This window comes from Gambusia affinis, linkage group LG16 (assembly GCF_019740435.1).
Source record: "Gambusia affinis linkage group LG16, SWU_Gaff_1.0, whole genome shotgun sequence".
NCBI classification, from domain to species: Eukaryota; Metazoa; Chordata; class Actinopteri; order Cyprinodontiformes; family Poeciliidae; genus Gambusia; species Gambusia affinis.
In genome coordinates, this window is record NC_057883.1 from 22,814,638 (window position 1) to 22,831,317 (window position 16,680).

The 16,680-nt window shown below is 46.7% G+C and overlaps 1 protein-coding gene across 3 annotated transcripts; it reads right to left on the reverse strand.

The window, feature by feature from the left end:
* Positions 1-145: 145 nt before the first annotated feature.
* LOC122845719 lies at positions 146-16,463 on the reverse strand. Of its 3 annotated transcripts, XM_044142100.1 has the most exons (6): positions 15,777-16,463; positions 13,856-15,618; positions 9,713-13,573; positions 6,384-6,501; positions 4,541-5,359; positions 146-4,278 (listed from the first exon to the last, which is right to left on the reverse strand). In XM_044142100.1, exons 3-6 carry the CDS (start codon positions 12,963-12,965, stop codon positions 3,774-3,776), a joined length of 4,695 nt encoding a protein of 1,564 aa, XP_043998035.1. In that variant the 5' UTR covers positions 12,966-13,573; positions 13,856-15,618; positions 15,777-16,463; the 3' UTR covers positions 146-3,773. The 3 variants fall into 3 exon arrangements, with proteins under 3 accessions (XP_043998035.1, XP_043998032.1, XP_043998033.1); XM_044142097.1 differs by lacking the exon at positions 13,856-15,618; XM_044142098.1 differs by lacking the exon at positions 15,777-16,463 and having other exon boundaries at positions 13,856-15,722.
* Positions 16,464-16,680: the final 217 nt, after the last annotated feature.

Consider the following 16,680-nt stretch of genomic DNA (forward strand, 5'->3'; position numbering starts at 1 on the left):
TGCATGCTAACTGTGCTAATGCTTAGTTAGCCTTACTTTTAGAGCAACCAATGCTGCAAGTGTAAGTTGCAAATACAACTAAACCGGACATTTAGCTGCTTGGTTTCAATTAAAATATGATGAAGAAGTGAAAGAGACAACCAGGCAGAAGAAAGTTCATTCTTTATTTGAACATTAATGCGTTCCAACTAATTGTGGAAAAATGGCACACAGAAAAAAACGATTTTCACATAATTCTTATTTGTGTCCCCTTGAAAATGCATCCAGGGTCTGGACTGTTCATCACCACAAAGCTTCAACAGTGATCAGCAAAATTGTACAAAAACATTCAGTAGAATGTGATTGGCCGTTTGTCCAAAGTCTGTCACAGTGAAACTAGATGTCTTACCACAGTTTATTGATTCATCCGCTCATCTGACTGGAGCGCTCTAAGGTTCATACAGATTACATGAAGAAATTAAAAGCAAGTTATCAAATCGCCCGCTGATTCCCAAATGTCTGAGACCTTGTAGAGGATCTACAAGGTGGGTTCTACATGAAGGGTTCTATACAGGAACTTTTAAAACATTTAGTCCTGATTCATAAATAACAGTTTGGATTTTAGGAAATCCAAGACTTTCAAGTTTATAGTTGGGATTAGTTGCAGCGGATTATTGATCAGTGACATCCAGGACTGCACTTTGGCATAATAACAAGACTTTTGGGTAAAAATCAGACCTATTTGGACTAATTTTACTGATCAAATGAGAAACAGCTGAACTGCTGTGTACTGGCATCTCAGCTGCTTTAAACGTGAAACTCTTCTTCTGTGGTATAACAGTATATGTGCCATGCAGCGTGAAGCCCAGGGTCAGCAAATAGAAATTAATGAAGAATGCTTTTTTTTCTTTCTTTTTGGACATTAAGAAGCTAAAATCATTGGCAGAGAGCTTTAATTAGCGTCCTGAAGCAGCTTTATCCGACCCACAACAAGAACCGGAGTTTTCTGGAAATTCCAGTTTTTGTTGCACTTACTCCCAGCAGTTCCACTTCCACACAACTAAAGGATGTTTATCCGCCTCTAGCAGACTCCACCAGCTGTTGACAAGTGGATGAATTGTGAGCCACATGGCTTTCCATACATCCCACAGGCTGCATGGTGCATCTGTAGTTTACTGGCAGCTCTAAAACATCCCGTACTGTCGATTAAATGCAAACAGGCACAACTTTACAGAACAAACATCGTCATATTTCAGAGCTGGCAAGTAAAACATATAAATAAATGAAAGCAGATGATTAATTTGAACACCATGTATGGAAGCTAACGCAGCACTGTCTGGTTCAGTAGTCGCATAGTTTTCTTGATGATGGGGGTCTTTGATTGAATTTGCAGCTAATATTTAACCTCCTTCACTGCAAAGATCTGCTCTGCAGTGAAGGTGAGGAGCGCTGCAGTATTAAACAGAAAGGGAGGACAGATGACTGGAAGCCTGGATTTAAGGAGAAGGAATGAAGCTAAAGCTGAAGGAAGAGGACACAGCACCAGCTGAGCCACACGCCCCGATGGCTGGAGCAGCGACTCAATGGCTAAGGCCAGGTGTTGTTTGTTAGCATGAAGTTTTGTCATCATGTGAGTCATCTATCAGCACAAAACATCTGAAGTCTGCAGATCGTGTTCAATAGGGTGAAGGTTAGGGGTGATCAGCAACTGCTTTCTCCAGTTGCTGACGACCAACATGATCATGTTGTTCCATGATCATTAGCTGCGTCTGCAGCTTGCTATTTCTCTGTGTGTGAGCTAAATGAAGAAGAGAATCACTGACAGCCACTGCTGTCAGACTGTTTCAGCTTCTCTTTCAACCCGCACATGAACTGGAGCAGCATTAGCCTTCAGTGACTCTTTGGAGCCACGCTTCTTATTGTTGAGAGGAAACTAATCGGCAACGGACTGGAGGCGCATTGGCAGAGCGACAAGCTGCAGCTAAAGCTTCATGAACCAAACATGCGCTCATTATGTGGAGAAAGTGGGACTTGCACAATCACTGCCTGGCTCACTCATGGCGGTTGTTGGGGAGAATGGAGTACTGGAGGAAGAATGCTGGTCAGAACTGGAGCAGCCCTTACATCATTAAGCAGCTTTTAAACCCTTCACAGCGTGACGATTTATTAAGTCTCTGGACTGCTACCTGGATGAATCACCAGACACTGATACCCGACTTCGCTGCTCCAAATAAAACGCCATTAGTCTCTTTTTCTGTTCAAGCTTTTTACATTCAGTCAGAGAAAATTGAGACTTTTGTTTCCATTTGCTGTCGAAACAGGAACTATGCTAATCTCACCCTGAGCAGCAACTCACCAGGCAACACCACCAGAACCTTCATAAGTCATGTTTCTGTTTCATTTTCACTGCTAGAGGACTTCCTGATTTCTGTCCAATCAGAACCCAGAGAGCAAAGACACGCCCACTAATTGGTTCTGTAGAAACTGAACCTGTTTGTTCATGTTTGGACCACGGAAGGTTCTGATTCTCGCTGTTTAAGACTGGCTGGCAGGTATCACCATGGCAACCATTGACCCAGCAGTTTCTGTGGTTCATCAGTTTCTTCTTTGGAATACGAGTCCCAAAGCTTTGACCTCAGCCGTCTGACCCAAAGTGTCAGCAGAAGGAAACAGAACCACCTCCAGGTCATCCCAGAAGCTTCCTGATTTCTCCCATAGAACCAGTTTGGACCCATTGTCCTGCTGGAGAACCAACATCTCCAGCAGGACATGTTGGTTCTGCTGGAACCAACATGTCCTGCTGGACATCCAGTCCACTCTGCTGGTCCAGTTCAGCACTGCAGGGACTCCCAGTTAGACCTTCGATCAGAGGGGCCGGATGAGGTGACACATCTACCCGTTGAACTGGTGATGCTGGAATCTAGAAATGAACGGACTTTCTCTGGTTCTGCTCAGTTCTGACCATGTTTAAGAACCAATCTTGTTTGCTGCAGGCTAGGGTTAGCCTAGCGACCAGCCGCTCTCACTCATGAACTTTGAGCCTCCAGCACTGCATCTGAAAGGTTTGGCTGGGTGTATGTATATATGTGAGCCTCTGTGGATCAGAGAAAAGCTGGATGCATTCGGAACCGGGTCTGGACTAATGTGAACCATGACAGAAGCAGATGAGTTTAACTCTGTATTATTATTGATATAATGCCTAACTTGCAGAAGGCTTATGTAACAAAAGCTGTGAAAACATGAAAATGGACCGGACTGAGCCACATCCAGAACCGTTTCTATCAGAATCCGGCTGCATTCTGCTAAATATGGCCGCAGATAAACAGCAGAAAGCGGTTTGCTCCATGACAACATTCATTATCTGAGTCTAGAAGAAGAAGAAACATCCTCTGCGCACAATCATTACAGCTATATATACGTATATTTATCTATATCTCAAAGATCAAAATATATTATTGAAACACTATTAAATACTGTAAAGTGGAATATGATTATAAAAGACACAGTCAACATGAGAAGCAGAGTAAAGAGGATCGGTATCGCCCCGGAAGTTGTTTGGGTTTCCATTCATTCACCAGAACTGAGTCCAAACAACCTTTAAGAAAAGAAATTAAGATAAATGTTCTCACCCTGTTGTCCCAGAACCGGGCCAGAACCGAGTCCACTATCTATACATGAGAATCTGTGGGCTAGTCTAAGGAAAAGCAACAACTCTAATGCAGCTTGTACAAGGCTGGAGAAGGCAACCGCAGCAACAGCAACAAGATCAGCCGGTACTTTCTACCTGTCAGGAATCACCCTGACGACGATGAGGATGGAGACGAAGACGATGAGGAGGAAGGGGAGAGTCGGTGTCTGTCCCCTCCTCCGGTTTCTGGGAGTTGTAGCGGGTCCTTCTCCTTCCTGCTTCCGGTGCAGACGGACCTCTGGGCTGGTTTGAACTGCCAGGTCACCTTCTTGGTGGACTGCTGCTCTGAAGACGTCTCTGTCTTCGCTGTTGGAGACTCGGGCCGAGTTTCTGTCTCTGCAGGGCTGCCGGGGAGTTTCCCGGACCTCCCACAGCCGTGTCTGTCCGGCTCTGTGAACAGCTCTCCCAGAACCTCAGGCTCGGCCGCTTCTCCGAACACGTCCCAGTCTGACCCGGCGGGGGCTCTCCGGGACCGGCCGGCAGACCTGGAGGAGCGACTGGGATCGGAGTCAGACAGGTCCGAGTCCCAGTCGCTGTCCCCGGCCACTGAGCCGCATCCCAGAACCGAGACATCAACTGGACCAGAACCAGAACTCTCAGAATCCGAGTCCCTGGAAGGATTCAGAAAAAAGAATCAAAGAAACTTTTTCCATGGATGGATGGATGTTCAGATGGATGATGGTTGGATGGATGTTCAGATGGATGATGGTTGGATGGATGTTCAGATGGATGATGGTTGGATGGATGTTCAGATGGATGATGGTTGGATGGATGTTCAGATGGATGATGGTTGGATGGATGTTTAGATGGATGTTCAGATGGATGATGGTTGGATGGATGTTCAGATGGATGTGGTTGGATGCCTCTACCTACTTGCCACCGTACGGTGCAGTTCCAGCGGGGCCCAGCAGGAGGCATGCCGGAGCAGCCAGGTAGACGAAGCTGTCGGTGCAGAGGAAGTCTCCCTCCTCTGGTTTCTGAGGAGCAATGGCGGCCATCTTGGGGTCTGTGGTGGGTCGCTCAGCTTCGGTGCTTCCTGCTTGTTTCTGGATGGTGTGCTGCTTTGCATCATGGGTAGAAATCTCTTTAAGTCTGGCGGCTTCACCTTTGGGCGGAGGTCTTGCAGACACGGCGAGGTAGACGAAGCTGTCTGATTGGACGAAGGGATCCACATCCCCGCAGTCCAGGCCTGAGCTTCTCAGCGGCTTCTGGTACGGATCTAGAAGGTGTTTGATTTGTTGCTTGGAAGGAGAAAGGGGAAGGGGCGGATCCATCCCCATCACGGTTACTTTCTTCCTAGGCGGCGCTTCCTGCCTCTGGGGGGCAGTGAACGAGGCCTTTATGTCAGGTTGCTCTGCTGGAGGGTCGTCCTGATCCACGCCGGCGTCTCCGCACCCTGAGTCGTCACCGCCACCGTGTCCGTCCACGTCTTCGTAGGACGGTGTGTTGAGCAGTGAAGGGTAGCACCACTGAAGCTCGGAGCTCTCCTCCCTTCCCCACTCCTTCAAGCCTCCATCATCCATATCTTTCTCTAGCGAAGTGTTGCTGCTGCCCAGTTCAGAGTCGCTGATTGGCTGGTCGCTATCAGAGCCGCCATCCTCCTGGCTCTGATTGGATAAGGAGAGAAAGACGCCACTGGAGTCAGACTCCAGCGTCAGGTTGGAGTCCGGAGAGCTGTCCTCCTTATAGGAGCTGGAGAGAAAACACAAAGCAGTCGATGAGTCCACTGGGCCGACAGAAAAGTACCAACCTACTTAGTGAGGCAAAGGCCATGCTTTCATCTTGGCGATGTCATGCTCAGGTAGAAAGATAACTGATCAGCAGCACCTGGTAGAGTGGCTTTGACATGTGTCTGCCTTCATTAGCCACTTGTAGCGCGCTTATCAGGAGGCTGATTGCCACCAAGCCCATTTTTCAGGCAGTCCTTCCCCAACCGCTGCAGATTCAACCACTTTCCTCTGACTTTCCTATGTGTGTATCAGTCCACCTGCTTCTGACACCTGTTCATATTCTTCATTTTGTTCTGGATAAACGTTCCCAGAACAATATGAACCATGCTTCTGACTGCCCATTCAAGCAACAGGCAGGCTGACTCATCTAAGCTCTTCCTGCAGGGTTAAGAAGGGATTTTTACAGACATCCCATCATTTCAAAGTCGCTTATTGTGGCATTGAAATTAACTTCAGTGTTATTTCCTCATTTTGCCAAATGAACAGAAACGCTGCAGATACAGCAAATCAGGAACTTCCTGTCAAGTATCTAATCAGAAGGGTGATATCTCCTGGAACCAGAACTTTACTGGACCCAAAACTTCTCTACTAGACCCTAACAGTCTGCAGCATAACCAGACGTCATGTCCACCCTGGGACATGTCCACGTCCCAGGAGCTGCGGGCCTGGCACATTGGTGGATGTTGTTGTTTACTGTCCAAACAGGAAAACACTGAAAACCTGTTTTTGTCATAACTGAAGCATCTTCAATATTAGTCTGAGAAGAATACTTTTTGAAGAACACTGTTAGAACCTTTCAGCTAAATTTGTGGTGTGCCTCAAGGCGCCATGTTTAGCTTCCTTATGTTTCTGTATTTTTCAGTGTGAGAAATCAATATTCCAGAATTCTAATTACAACAGATGCAAAACAATGCAAGATGAAAACATTTGCGAAAAAATATTTCCGACAGAGTACCTGACAAAAACAATCTTTGTTCAGAAATTACCTTGGTCCAGCAGTGGTGGTGCTGGCAGATTTAGTTGACCAGTCACTAGTTGACCTGTCGGTGTCGGTTGGCGTCATCGCATTCAGCTCCAGACTGACCTGGGATCTGCTGCTAACGCCTGATAGCACAAGCAAGCAGGAGACACATGAGAACCAGACAGCTCAGGGTTCACCTGATGGGTTTCATTAGAACCCTGACCAAATGACTGGATGGACGGACGGATGGACGGACAGACGGATGGATGGTCATGACTCCTCCTTCAACTTGTTCCCCTCAGCCTTTTCCCTGGTACAGTGACCTGGTTGATGCAATGCGCCATGCGGCCACGTCGCTCACCTGGGCGGTCTGTGCTGGGACCCCCACCAGCCATGGCGCCCTGTGGCTGCAGCCTCAGGCACCCGTCTACACACTGTCACATTAATTATTTGACTTTTCTTGGGATGGGCTGAACTGTCATTGTCCTTTTGTACAATGACAACAAAAATTGATTGATTGTAGTAGGGCTGAATCGATTCATTGAATGATTCGAGTTTCTCGAAATGTATCCTCTGAGCCTCTGAGCTTCGTTAAACTATGTTTGATTATTTAGCGCACCGTTTTCTGGCCATGTCATTATTTGCGTTGCACAGCGCTCTCACTTCTCCCTCTCAGTTGTTGACAGAAGCAAAGTGCTAGCTGAATAACGTCCAATTTTCAAGTTCGGCCCGTGGGGATTTTATTGATTGATTATAACGCCCGGGTTTTCATCGGTTTTGGGGGACCAATAAGCATCCTTAAAATGACTGGCACGATGCCTGGAGTACAGCAGCCTTTCTCCGAACGGCAGGAAGAGCTGCAGGTGTATTTATACAGGTGAGCAGATAGACTGAACACGGCGGGCAGCTGAGTAGTTGATGCTTACAGTGTAAGTGTAACTTTACAGACGAACCACACAATAAATTTCATATCATCCCGGTAGCAATAAATGGGTGGCGGAGCGCATCGTGGCGATACATGGCTGGTTGACGAGTTTCTGTGAAAGAGTCAAATCCCGTCGCTAATATTGACTGAAAAGCTATAGATGTTTGGGCAAGGCGAGAGTTTATGTGTTAAACTGACTGGAGATTAATAGATAAACGAAAAGCTGGATCAATGACATTTTTATAAGCGTATTTGTGAGCCTGCCTCTTTATTGATAACTTGAAGATAATTTCAGATTTTTATTTAACTTTTCTTCAGGTTAACTTAGAAAGTGAGCTGTTATTCTTACAGGTTAATTTCTAAACTACAGAAAATTAACTTTGAAGCTCAAATATGAAAAATTGGACTGATATTGATATCTGATACTGCTGTGATACTAGATTTACCAATATTTTATTTTATAATTGTTTTTTATCCTATTACTCGATCAATCATAACCGATCAGCAGATAGGTTCCGGTTCTGCCAGATAACAGCAGCATAACATTGTTCTCTGCTTTTCAAAATAAACTTTCAGAAACCTGAGGCTATCTGTGCTGTGATGACATATCCTAGCAAACTGGCAGGAAAAACAATGTTATTGTTGCTACGGCAACATGATGTTGATCCAAAAAGTCACCATGGTTAATTATGCATCATTTGGATTGGGGGTGTAAGCAGTTAGAGCAAGATACTTTATCAATACACAATTTATTTCAGTGGAGGATGAAAAACTCCCAAAAGTGACAGAGAGGTTGAATGTAGAAATAAAGGACAGAAACTGTTTAATATAGAAATACTGAACTTTTTCTCCAACATGGTTGCAGAGTACAGTGTGACTGAATGTATCTGATCCATGTAGTTGAACAGCAATGTCATAAAAGCCTCACATGTCCAGTTTAAACTGAGGCAGAAAATGCTGAAAATCATCATTTTACAAATGATGTCAGTTTATTTATTTAGTCAATAGCAAAATGTATTTAAAAAACATTAGCTCATGTGATATATTGCTATTTGACTTATCATGATGAAGAAGCAACTTTTGCATAAAAAAAATCAAATGATCAGATCTGTCTCTTCAGACTGTTGCTGACCTATAGTTGCTGACGTAACTTGTAATCAGGTTGATATATTTTATTTAATTTGGCTGTATGATGATTACATTAGTATTAATTGATTCAACACCTTTTTTTTCCACCAGGGGGTCTTTTTGTGGGCTCCTTATATGATAGTAGGCTGACAGGAAAGGGGGAAAGAGAGGGGGGAAGACAAGCGGCAAATGTCAGCTGCGTTGAGGACTCAAGGCCTCCAAATGTGGGTTGCGCTATCCCCTAGGCCACCACAGCATGCCCCACGATTCAACACCTTTTAATTACACAAATGTTCTTATGTCTCCAGGCTCTGCGTGAGATAGAGTAGCAAACATCTTTGGTCAGGTTGATTAATCAATCCCAGGTCAATTAGTATCTGCATCTATCCATTCAATCATTGTCTATAGCCCCTTTTCAGGGTAGCAGGGTATCTGGGGGAGATGGTACTAAGATGTTAGTACCATCTGGGGATGGGGGATGGTATCACTGGCCCGGGGAACATTCCTCACCATTCCTCACCATCTTGGCCAGAATGGCATAGAGGGAGTCATTCCTTCCTACTGTTACCTCATGCTTTCTCAGGAGGAATTGCTGAGTCAATTGATTGTGCTTTCTTACATTGAGAACCTTTTACCACCTGCCACTAATAATCTGCTGAATTTGATTGTTTTATAACTACAATTTCATGGATCTGTATGAGATATGAGGTTAAGGCTTCCACATACTGAGGCGTGCTTCACTCTAAGAAAGATCTGCGGTATTAGTAGCGGAGTCAATGTGGATTCAAGGCTGACACAAGGTATTTATTTATGACCGTGGACGTGTCCCAGTGTCGGTGGGAAATGGTGTTCACTTTGAACCGTTTAATATGCAACACTGAGATAAGTTTGAGGGTTGGCACAACTAGTCAAAGGATGGACAGCATCTAAGGCTGCAGCTCTGTCCAGTGGCTGCCCTGGTGGAGAAGAAGTGTCTAAGTGCCCAGCTAGCTCACCAAGCATCCATTTGAATTGTAGGTAATGAAGGAATTCGTCAAGCAAAATCTAGGTAATCAGTACTCTTCACTATGGAATCTCAACCGTGTGAAGGCAACATCTGCAGAGTCTGCGTATCTGACAAAATTTGCTCGGTAAGCCCAAGAATGTGGGAGCCTTTAGTCTTGCAAAGTGCATTGAGATGACAAACCGAAATGAAGGTAAACCTTGAGTGGATCTTCTGGCTAAATGAAGGCTAAACAGGACAGATTATATCAAATGTAGGAAGACTGAACTCAACCATAGATATGTTACATCTGCGGTACCTGTGTGAAGGGCAGCTTTGTCTCTTTGTGGCCCGGGATGTGTTTGGTACATGTCTCCTCGTTCCTTTCCTGGTTCCAGCAGTGATTGGTACACATCCCTTTGGGGCTGCGACAGATCCAGGTGTTCCAGGTCTGAGTCCAACTCCCGGGCCCTCCTCTCCAACTCTGTCAGGCTGAGCTCTGAGGCTGCTGAGGAGGGAGGATGAGAGCCCCCAAAGCCGATGGGTGGCCTGAGGAGAGGCCATCGCTGCAGGGAGCCTAAAGGGGAATCTGGATCTCCTACTTCTTCTCCACCTGCTTCCCCTTTTTCCCAGTCATTATCCCAAAGAGTGTTAACCATGTCAAGAACCGCATCCCAACCCTCCTCCCCTCCTTCCTCTCCAAGAGTTACTCCTTGTTGGCCATCCACCTCCAGTTTCTCTGTGTGTAGTTTTGCTACTACCTCCTCTTTTGGACCAACTTTAATTTTTATCCCTCGATCCTCCACTTGTTCAGGCTTTACTTCAAGATCCATCTTTTTTTCCTCTTCCTTGTTTTTAGCAACATCTGTTTGGAGATTTTCTTCCATGTTTATCTTTGCTTTATCTTGTTTGGTTTCCTCTACAACTATATTCTCATTCTTCAGGGTTTCTTCTCTCTTCTCTTCCTTTCCTTTCTTTTCCTCTTTCTCTGCCTTGTCCCTACTCTCTCCCCCTTGTTTCTCCCGACTTCTAGACCTCCTGGGTTCCTCTTGCTCTCTGCAGACTCTCCAGTGCTCCAAGTTCTGCTCCCTGAGGGATGCTCGGCCTACCAAACCGCTCCCCTGTCCGGGCTCTGGGTGAGCAGCTTCCCTCAGTGAGCATCGCCCTACAATAGGGTTTGTCAGATTTGATAATGGATTCTCTGAACCATGCCGTAGGTGTGGATGCCTCTTCTCCAGGGCTGACAAGACAGAAGGGAGTGGGGGGAGGATAGGAAGATTGTGGAGGGCCCCTCCCTGGCGGACAGTCCTCTTTCGGACTATGATTCTGCGAGGCCAGGTGGACTCGATGTCCTCAGGTGGTCCAGCTGATTCAAAGTCTTCCAGCTGTTTGCTTTCTCGGGGGCTCAGTACTCCCGGACGCAGCCCAGTGGCTGTGCCTGGTCGAGACCTGGAGCAGGACTTGGATGATTTGGACTTGGATCTTGAGCTTTTCCCAGAATGACGTGACTTGGGTTTACCAGAATCCTCAGGCTTTCGCTCTACTTGTTCTGCAGAAGCAGCTTCAGGTTTATCTGCTGCCACGGACCTTACCTGAAGTTCACCTGTACTTTCAGCTTGATTGGCAGTTTCACTCTCTTTTACTTCACCATGACTGACCCTAGTTTCTGCTTCGGGCTTAGAAACAAGAGCAATCTTAGCATCAGCTTTAGCTTTTACACTGGATTCAGATGTCAAATCAACATTAGACTGTGATTCAGGTTCAACCTCTGTTCCAACTTTGTTCTCTGCCTGTTGGAAGTGTCCTATACCCCCAGAATCAAACTCTGGCTTGGTTTCAGGAACAGGAGCCGCTTCAACCTGAACTTTGTCTGCAGGACCAACAATCTTCTCAGCGACATTCATGCCTGAGTGTTCAGGTAAACACTCTTGTCTACTTGTAGCTCCACCAGTTTTGGTGGAGGTCCCTCTCTGTCCCTCCTTATTCTCTGTCCCTGACTGCACTTTTCCCTCCAAATCCCGACCTCCTGGTCGAGTTTTCACCTGAGAGCCCATCCTCTTTTCAGGTAGGTTCTTCACACTGGATCTGGACCCGTCGTCATATTTGTTCCAGCTTTCGGCTCGATGGTGCTCCTGATTTAACGCTCTCATTTCCACCTCAGACATGTTTCCCATTAAGACTTCGCTGACTAATCTGGGCCCACAGCCAGATTTACCGTCCACCAACACTAAACTAACACTCCCACTGTCACACCTAGGCGGCATTCCTCCACCAACCCCTTCCGGGCCGACCTTTGACCCAGCTCGGCTCCTGCCCACTGCTCCAGTACCCATCCTGGGAGCGCCACTAGGGGAGGGGGAGGGGGAAGGCTGGGGGAGCAGCAGAGGAGTTGTGTCCAAGCCGTGTTCAGACTCTATAAACACAGAGTCTCTGTCAGAGCGTAGAGGACCTGGTCGGCCATAACCAAATGTCCCGAAAGTGGATGTCTCCCTTCTCTCCCTCTCTCGGGCTCTCTCCCTCTCCAGCCTGCCCCTCTCCCTCTCTCTCTCCCACTCGCGCTGGGCCCAACCTCGCTCCATCTCTCGCTCCCGCTCCCTCTCCCAGTCCCTGTCGCGCTCGCTGCGGCCCCATCCACCACCTCGCTCACCCAGGTCTTGCTCCAGGTCATGGGCAGACAGTTGGACCAGTGCAGTCCTGTAGGGGGACCTTCTGAGCTCCTGGGGTGGGGACAGCCTCAGGCTCTGGGTTTGGGAGTAATGCCTGGGCTGCATCACATGGGGAGGAGAACAGCGCAGGCTCTGGCTCTGACTGGGACGAGGTTTGGCTGGGGAGAAGAACACTGGAGTGTGGTATCCTGAGGAGAGAGGCGATCCGGAGAAGGGTGAGATGAGAGGGGAGGTTAGAGAGGAGGACTGCCCCTGTCCCTGGTAGTGGCCTGGATTCAGGTAGCTGCCTCCCCCACGCTGTATCAACTCCACTGGAGGAATCTCCACACACTCCAAGGGTTTAGAAGATGACATTGCTTTCCAGGAATGCCGGCTCTCTCTGCTCTTTGTGCTGTCTCCATAGTGAGGGTGGTGGTGAGGGTGGTGCTTCTTTGATGAGGAAGACACTCCTGGAGCAGAAAAGGAGGACACAGAGGGAGAGACGGATCGATTGAAATGTCCCGGAGAGTGGCATCCGTCTATGTCCTCCGCTCCCAACTTGAGGGAATCGTAGATGGCTCGCTCATCCAGGCGGCGAACAAAGGAAGGGTTTGGAGTTAAGGAGCGTGGCTGTGGATCAAACATGTCTGACCTGCTGACTCTCAGGGAGCCGCTGGTGGAGTAGCTGAAGCTCCCGTCTCCCCCTCCGTCCCGCCTCACCGACCCCCCGGAGTGGTGGTGATGGCTGTCAATCTGCTGATTGATGCACATGGTGTCATAAATGGATCGCTGAGGGATGTAGCCGTCGCCATAACCCCCTTCCATCCCAACGTCCCGCCCTCCCACTCCCCCATCCCCAAGTCCATGTTTCTCCAGGCAGCAGGAGCTCTTCCTGAAACACCCAGGGCGGCTGAGAGGCTTGCCCATGATTGGTACAGGGGGTTGGTGGGAGGCACGTCTAAAGCTTGAAGAGTGAATTGTGAAGTCTTTAATTAACAAAATAAGAGTAGAACTGCCTTTCAAACCACTACTGACTGTCCAGGATGTGCAGCTTCAATCTCTAGAAAGACCATAAAAGCAGGAATGAAAGCCCCTTTTAGAAAATCCTTCTTGTTCTCCAGTGAAGAACTAAGAAATATTCCTGTTGTTTTCATGAGAAGTCAAGAGACTCTAAGTTTGGAGACATCCTTCTGTCAAAGGCTCCAGGACATGAGGACACTACAAACGACCTGAAGTCCAAACACAATCCTACATTGAGAAATATTCCAATCAGATTCCAAAAGGTTGAAAACAGTTTTTCATTTCCACTGGAAAGCTCATCTTCTCTTCCACTTTACTCACATTGTGACAGAATTTGTATTTATTCTGTTTCTGTATTGTTCCGTTTGCCTGATTAGAGCCAGTTAAATGTCTTTCCAGCAAAACTTTGGTCTGTCAGCCTCAGAGCCACAGAAAGAGGGAGAAGAAACGACGAAGGATGGGATCCAGTCAGACCTGCTCCTCTCATTCTGCTGCTGTTTGATGATTAACGTCTCCTGCATGAGGAAGAAACAAAGCAGAGAAACATTATGGATGCCCTCCTAAAAATCTGCTTTCACACATGAAAATAGTCTTCAGATGCTAATCCTGCTTGTGGAGCAACTTCCTACCAAATAAGCTGCTTTTCTACAGAACAACATGTCCTATTGATCGCAGAATTAGACTCACTAAAGTTAGATCAGCTTAAAATGAATAAGCCTGATGACATCAACCCATTATTCACTCATTAAAGCCGAGAAATGGAGCTCTTTGTGCTTTAAAGCTCCAGGGTAACTTACCCTCAGGGGAAGGAGTTGACTTGATGGAAAGAGATCCCAAACTAACCAAGCCTCACTCAGTTTTTAGATCAGATCTCAGATTTATTTGATTGGGTGGTAAATACTGATCAAATCATTATTCTGGGGGATTTTCACATGCATGTTGACTCTGAGGGTGATAGATTAAATGTAGCTTTTGAAGCTAGCTTTGACTCGATTGGCTTCATTTGGAGAATTCACTTTAGACGTGCTGACATTTGGCATGAAGAAATAGCAGAAGTTCCCCATAACCCTGCTGTCTGGCCAGTTTTATTAACCTTTCATTTCATTTTCACTGAGCATTCCAAGCTTGAGAGAAAATGTCATTATCAGATTTTTATCAGACAAAGCTTTAAAAACCTTCAAGGAATCTCCTGCATGTTTTGTTTCCTCTGAATCTCAGGGAGTAATTTAATCTTTAGTCCTTCTCTAACTGATGTTCATAGTGTTACTTCCTCATTGAGTCTAAAAAGATCATTATCCATAGGAGGTTGGCTCCTTGGTTTAGTTCTGAACTGGGATTAAATTATCCTCCAGTAACAAAGTAAAGACCCTCTGAGTTATTTTAACCAGGAAATGTCATTTTATCCCAGCTTGTTCTACAAGTTCGCCCTTTAATCTCTGGGATATTGCCTAAATTATAAACAAGATGATAATCCATAATCTAATCCATGAATCTGTTCCTTCAGGCTGAACTCTTCACTATCAGGAAGTTAAAATCCTTCATCTGATCCAAAACGCTGCAGCAGAGTTCTGATAGGAAACAGAACCAGATCCGGTTCTGCTGTTTAGATTCACAGCACGCTGATAATCCAGAATATAATTTCACATAGAAAACCTCAATTTCCAGATCCATCAGAGACCCGATTGGTCCAGAGGTTCCAACCAGAACCATTTGGTACCAGGCTGCAGGTTTTGTTTGTTCTGACGTTCAGAAGCTGGTCTGCGTTCTGATTAGCTGGTTCCTTCCTGAGGTGTCGGCTGCCATGATGCTGCCACCACCTGATGCTTCTGCTGTTAATGTTTTACTGTCATGAACATCAGAAATAATCCAACTTCATCAGGTTCTTCTTCTGCTTTGTCATTTCTGACCTGCAGTGGGTCGTGGCTGCTGGTACTCAGCCCGGTTCTGGCTCTGGTTCTGTTAACAGGGAGTTTTTCCTCTCCACTGTCGCCACGTGCATGCTCAGCATGGGGGATTGCTATAAAGTCAACGACATGATGCCAGCGCCTCCTGCTGGTCAGAGGAGTGGTGCTGAACTAATTGATCTTTCTGAACTGATTAACTGGAACCAATCAGAACCTGATTGAACTGAGATGATTTTCCTTCAGATGATATTAGCTGTGAAGTTGCGCTTCTGAAATAAACTGTACATCTACCAAATGACTAAAGCTCCATAATCCCAGCAGCTGAACAACTAAACATCGCATCGCAACATTCGTGTCTCTGGACAGCAGCGCTAAATTTAGACGTCCTGCTGATTCCTGTGGGGAACTTTGAGGAAGTTAGAGGAACACCTACAGCCGCGTTCACACACTGACAGAGCTGTGTGTGTGGGCGTGCGTGCGTGTGTGTGTGTGTGTGTGGGTGAAGTTGGATTAAGCCTGATGACATAGTTTCCAATGGAAGCTGCTTGGATCCCGGAGCGGGAGCTGGAATGACGGATGATTCCCTCTGATGACATCAGAATCTGAGAGGAGGAAAGTTGGATGAAGTCGCTCAGAAGCAGTAGAATCACGATCGCCTTAAAACGGAAACCATTTCAAATGATTCATTTTGTTGCGGATTCAGAAGAGTCCATCTGTGTTAAAGGAGCCTATTGATAGCAGAGAGCGTCTCCTGCTGCCGCCGCCACCTGCCGAGCCCCCCCCCTCTGCCCCACATTGATTAAAGAGTCTGAACCTTGCCGTTGCCGTCGCCGTCGTCATCGTCGTCTCGGCCGCTGAAGCCGTCTGTGAATCCGGCTCTCTGCTCTCGTCTTCAGCATCTTCTGCTCCTCTGCTGCATCCTCTTCGTCTTCCTCCTCTTGCTCCTCTTCCTCCGCCGTCGCTCTGTTTTTCTGGCGCTCCTCTCCCTCCCTCTCTGCTGTGAATCATGCCTTCTGTCAGAGGAAGCTTTTTTCTTTCTCTTTTTTTGACAAGCGCTCTCTGCCAACCAACACACCGACGCAAACCCTCCTCCTCCTGCTCTCCCTTCCAGTTTTTATTTACCTCCCTTCAGCCTCCCTCCATCGCTCCTCTCTTCCTCTCCTTCTCTCTGCCTCCTATTTGAAGCTTTAAGGGCTTTAAAGGCTCCAGATCCACAAAATTCCCTCTTTCCATCTCCATCTGTTCTTTCTCTGTCTCCCTTCCTTACCCTTTATTCACCCACATTTCTATTTTCTGATCCAATTTACATCTATCTATCTATCTATCTATCTATCTATCTATCTATCTATCTATCTATCTATCTATCTATCTATCTATCTATCTATCTATCTATCTATCTATCTATCTATCTATCTATCTATCTATCTATCTATCTATCTATCTATCTATCTATCTATCCATCCTTTGCTCAGTCTCCCACACACTCTTCCTCTGCAGCTCTCTCCATCCTCTCGTACCTCTCGGTTTGCCCTCTCCCTCCCACTCTTCACCTCGGCGTTAATGCAACACGCATCGCTGTGGAGGCGGCAGCAGCAGAGTTACAGCAAAGAAAGAGCAACAATGGATCCTCACATGTTGAGCAGAGCCGTTTAAAAGCGTCGTGATCTCTCTGTCCTTTCCTTACCTGTGTGGTCAGTACACTGATGGCTCACCTGCAA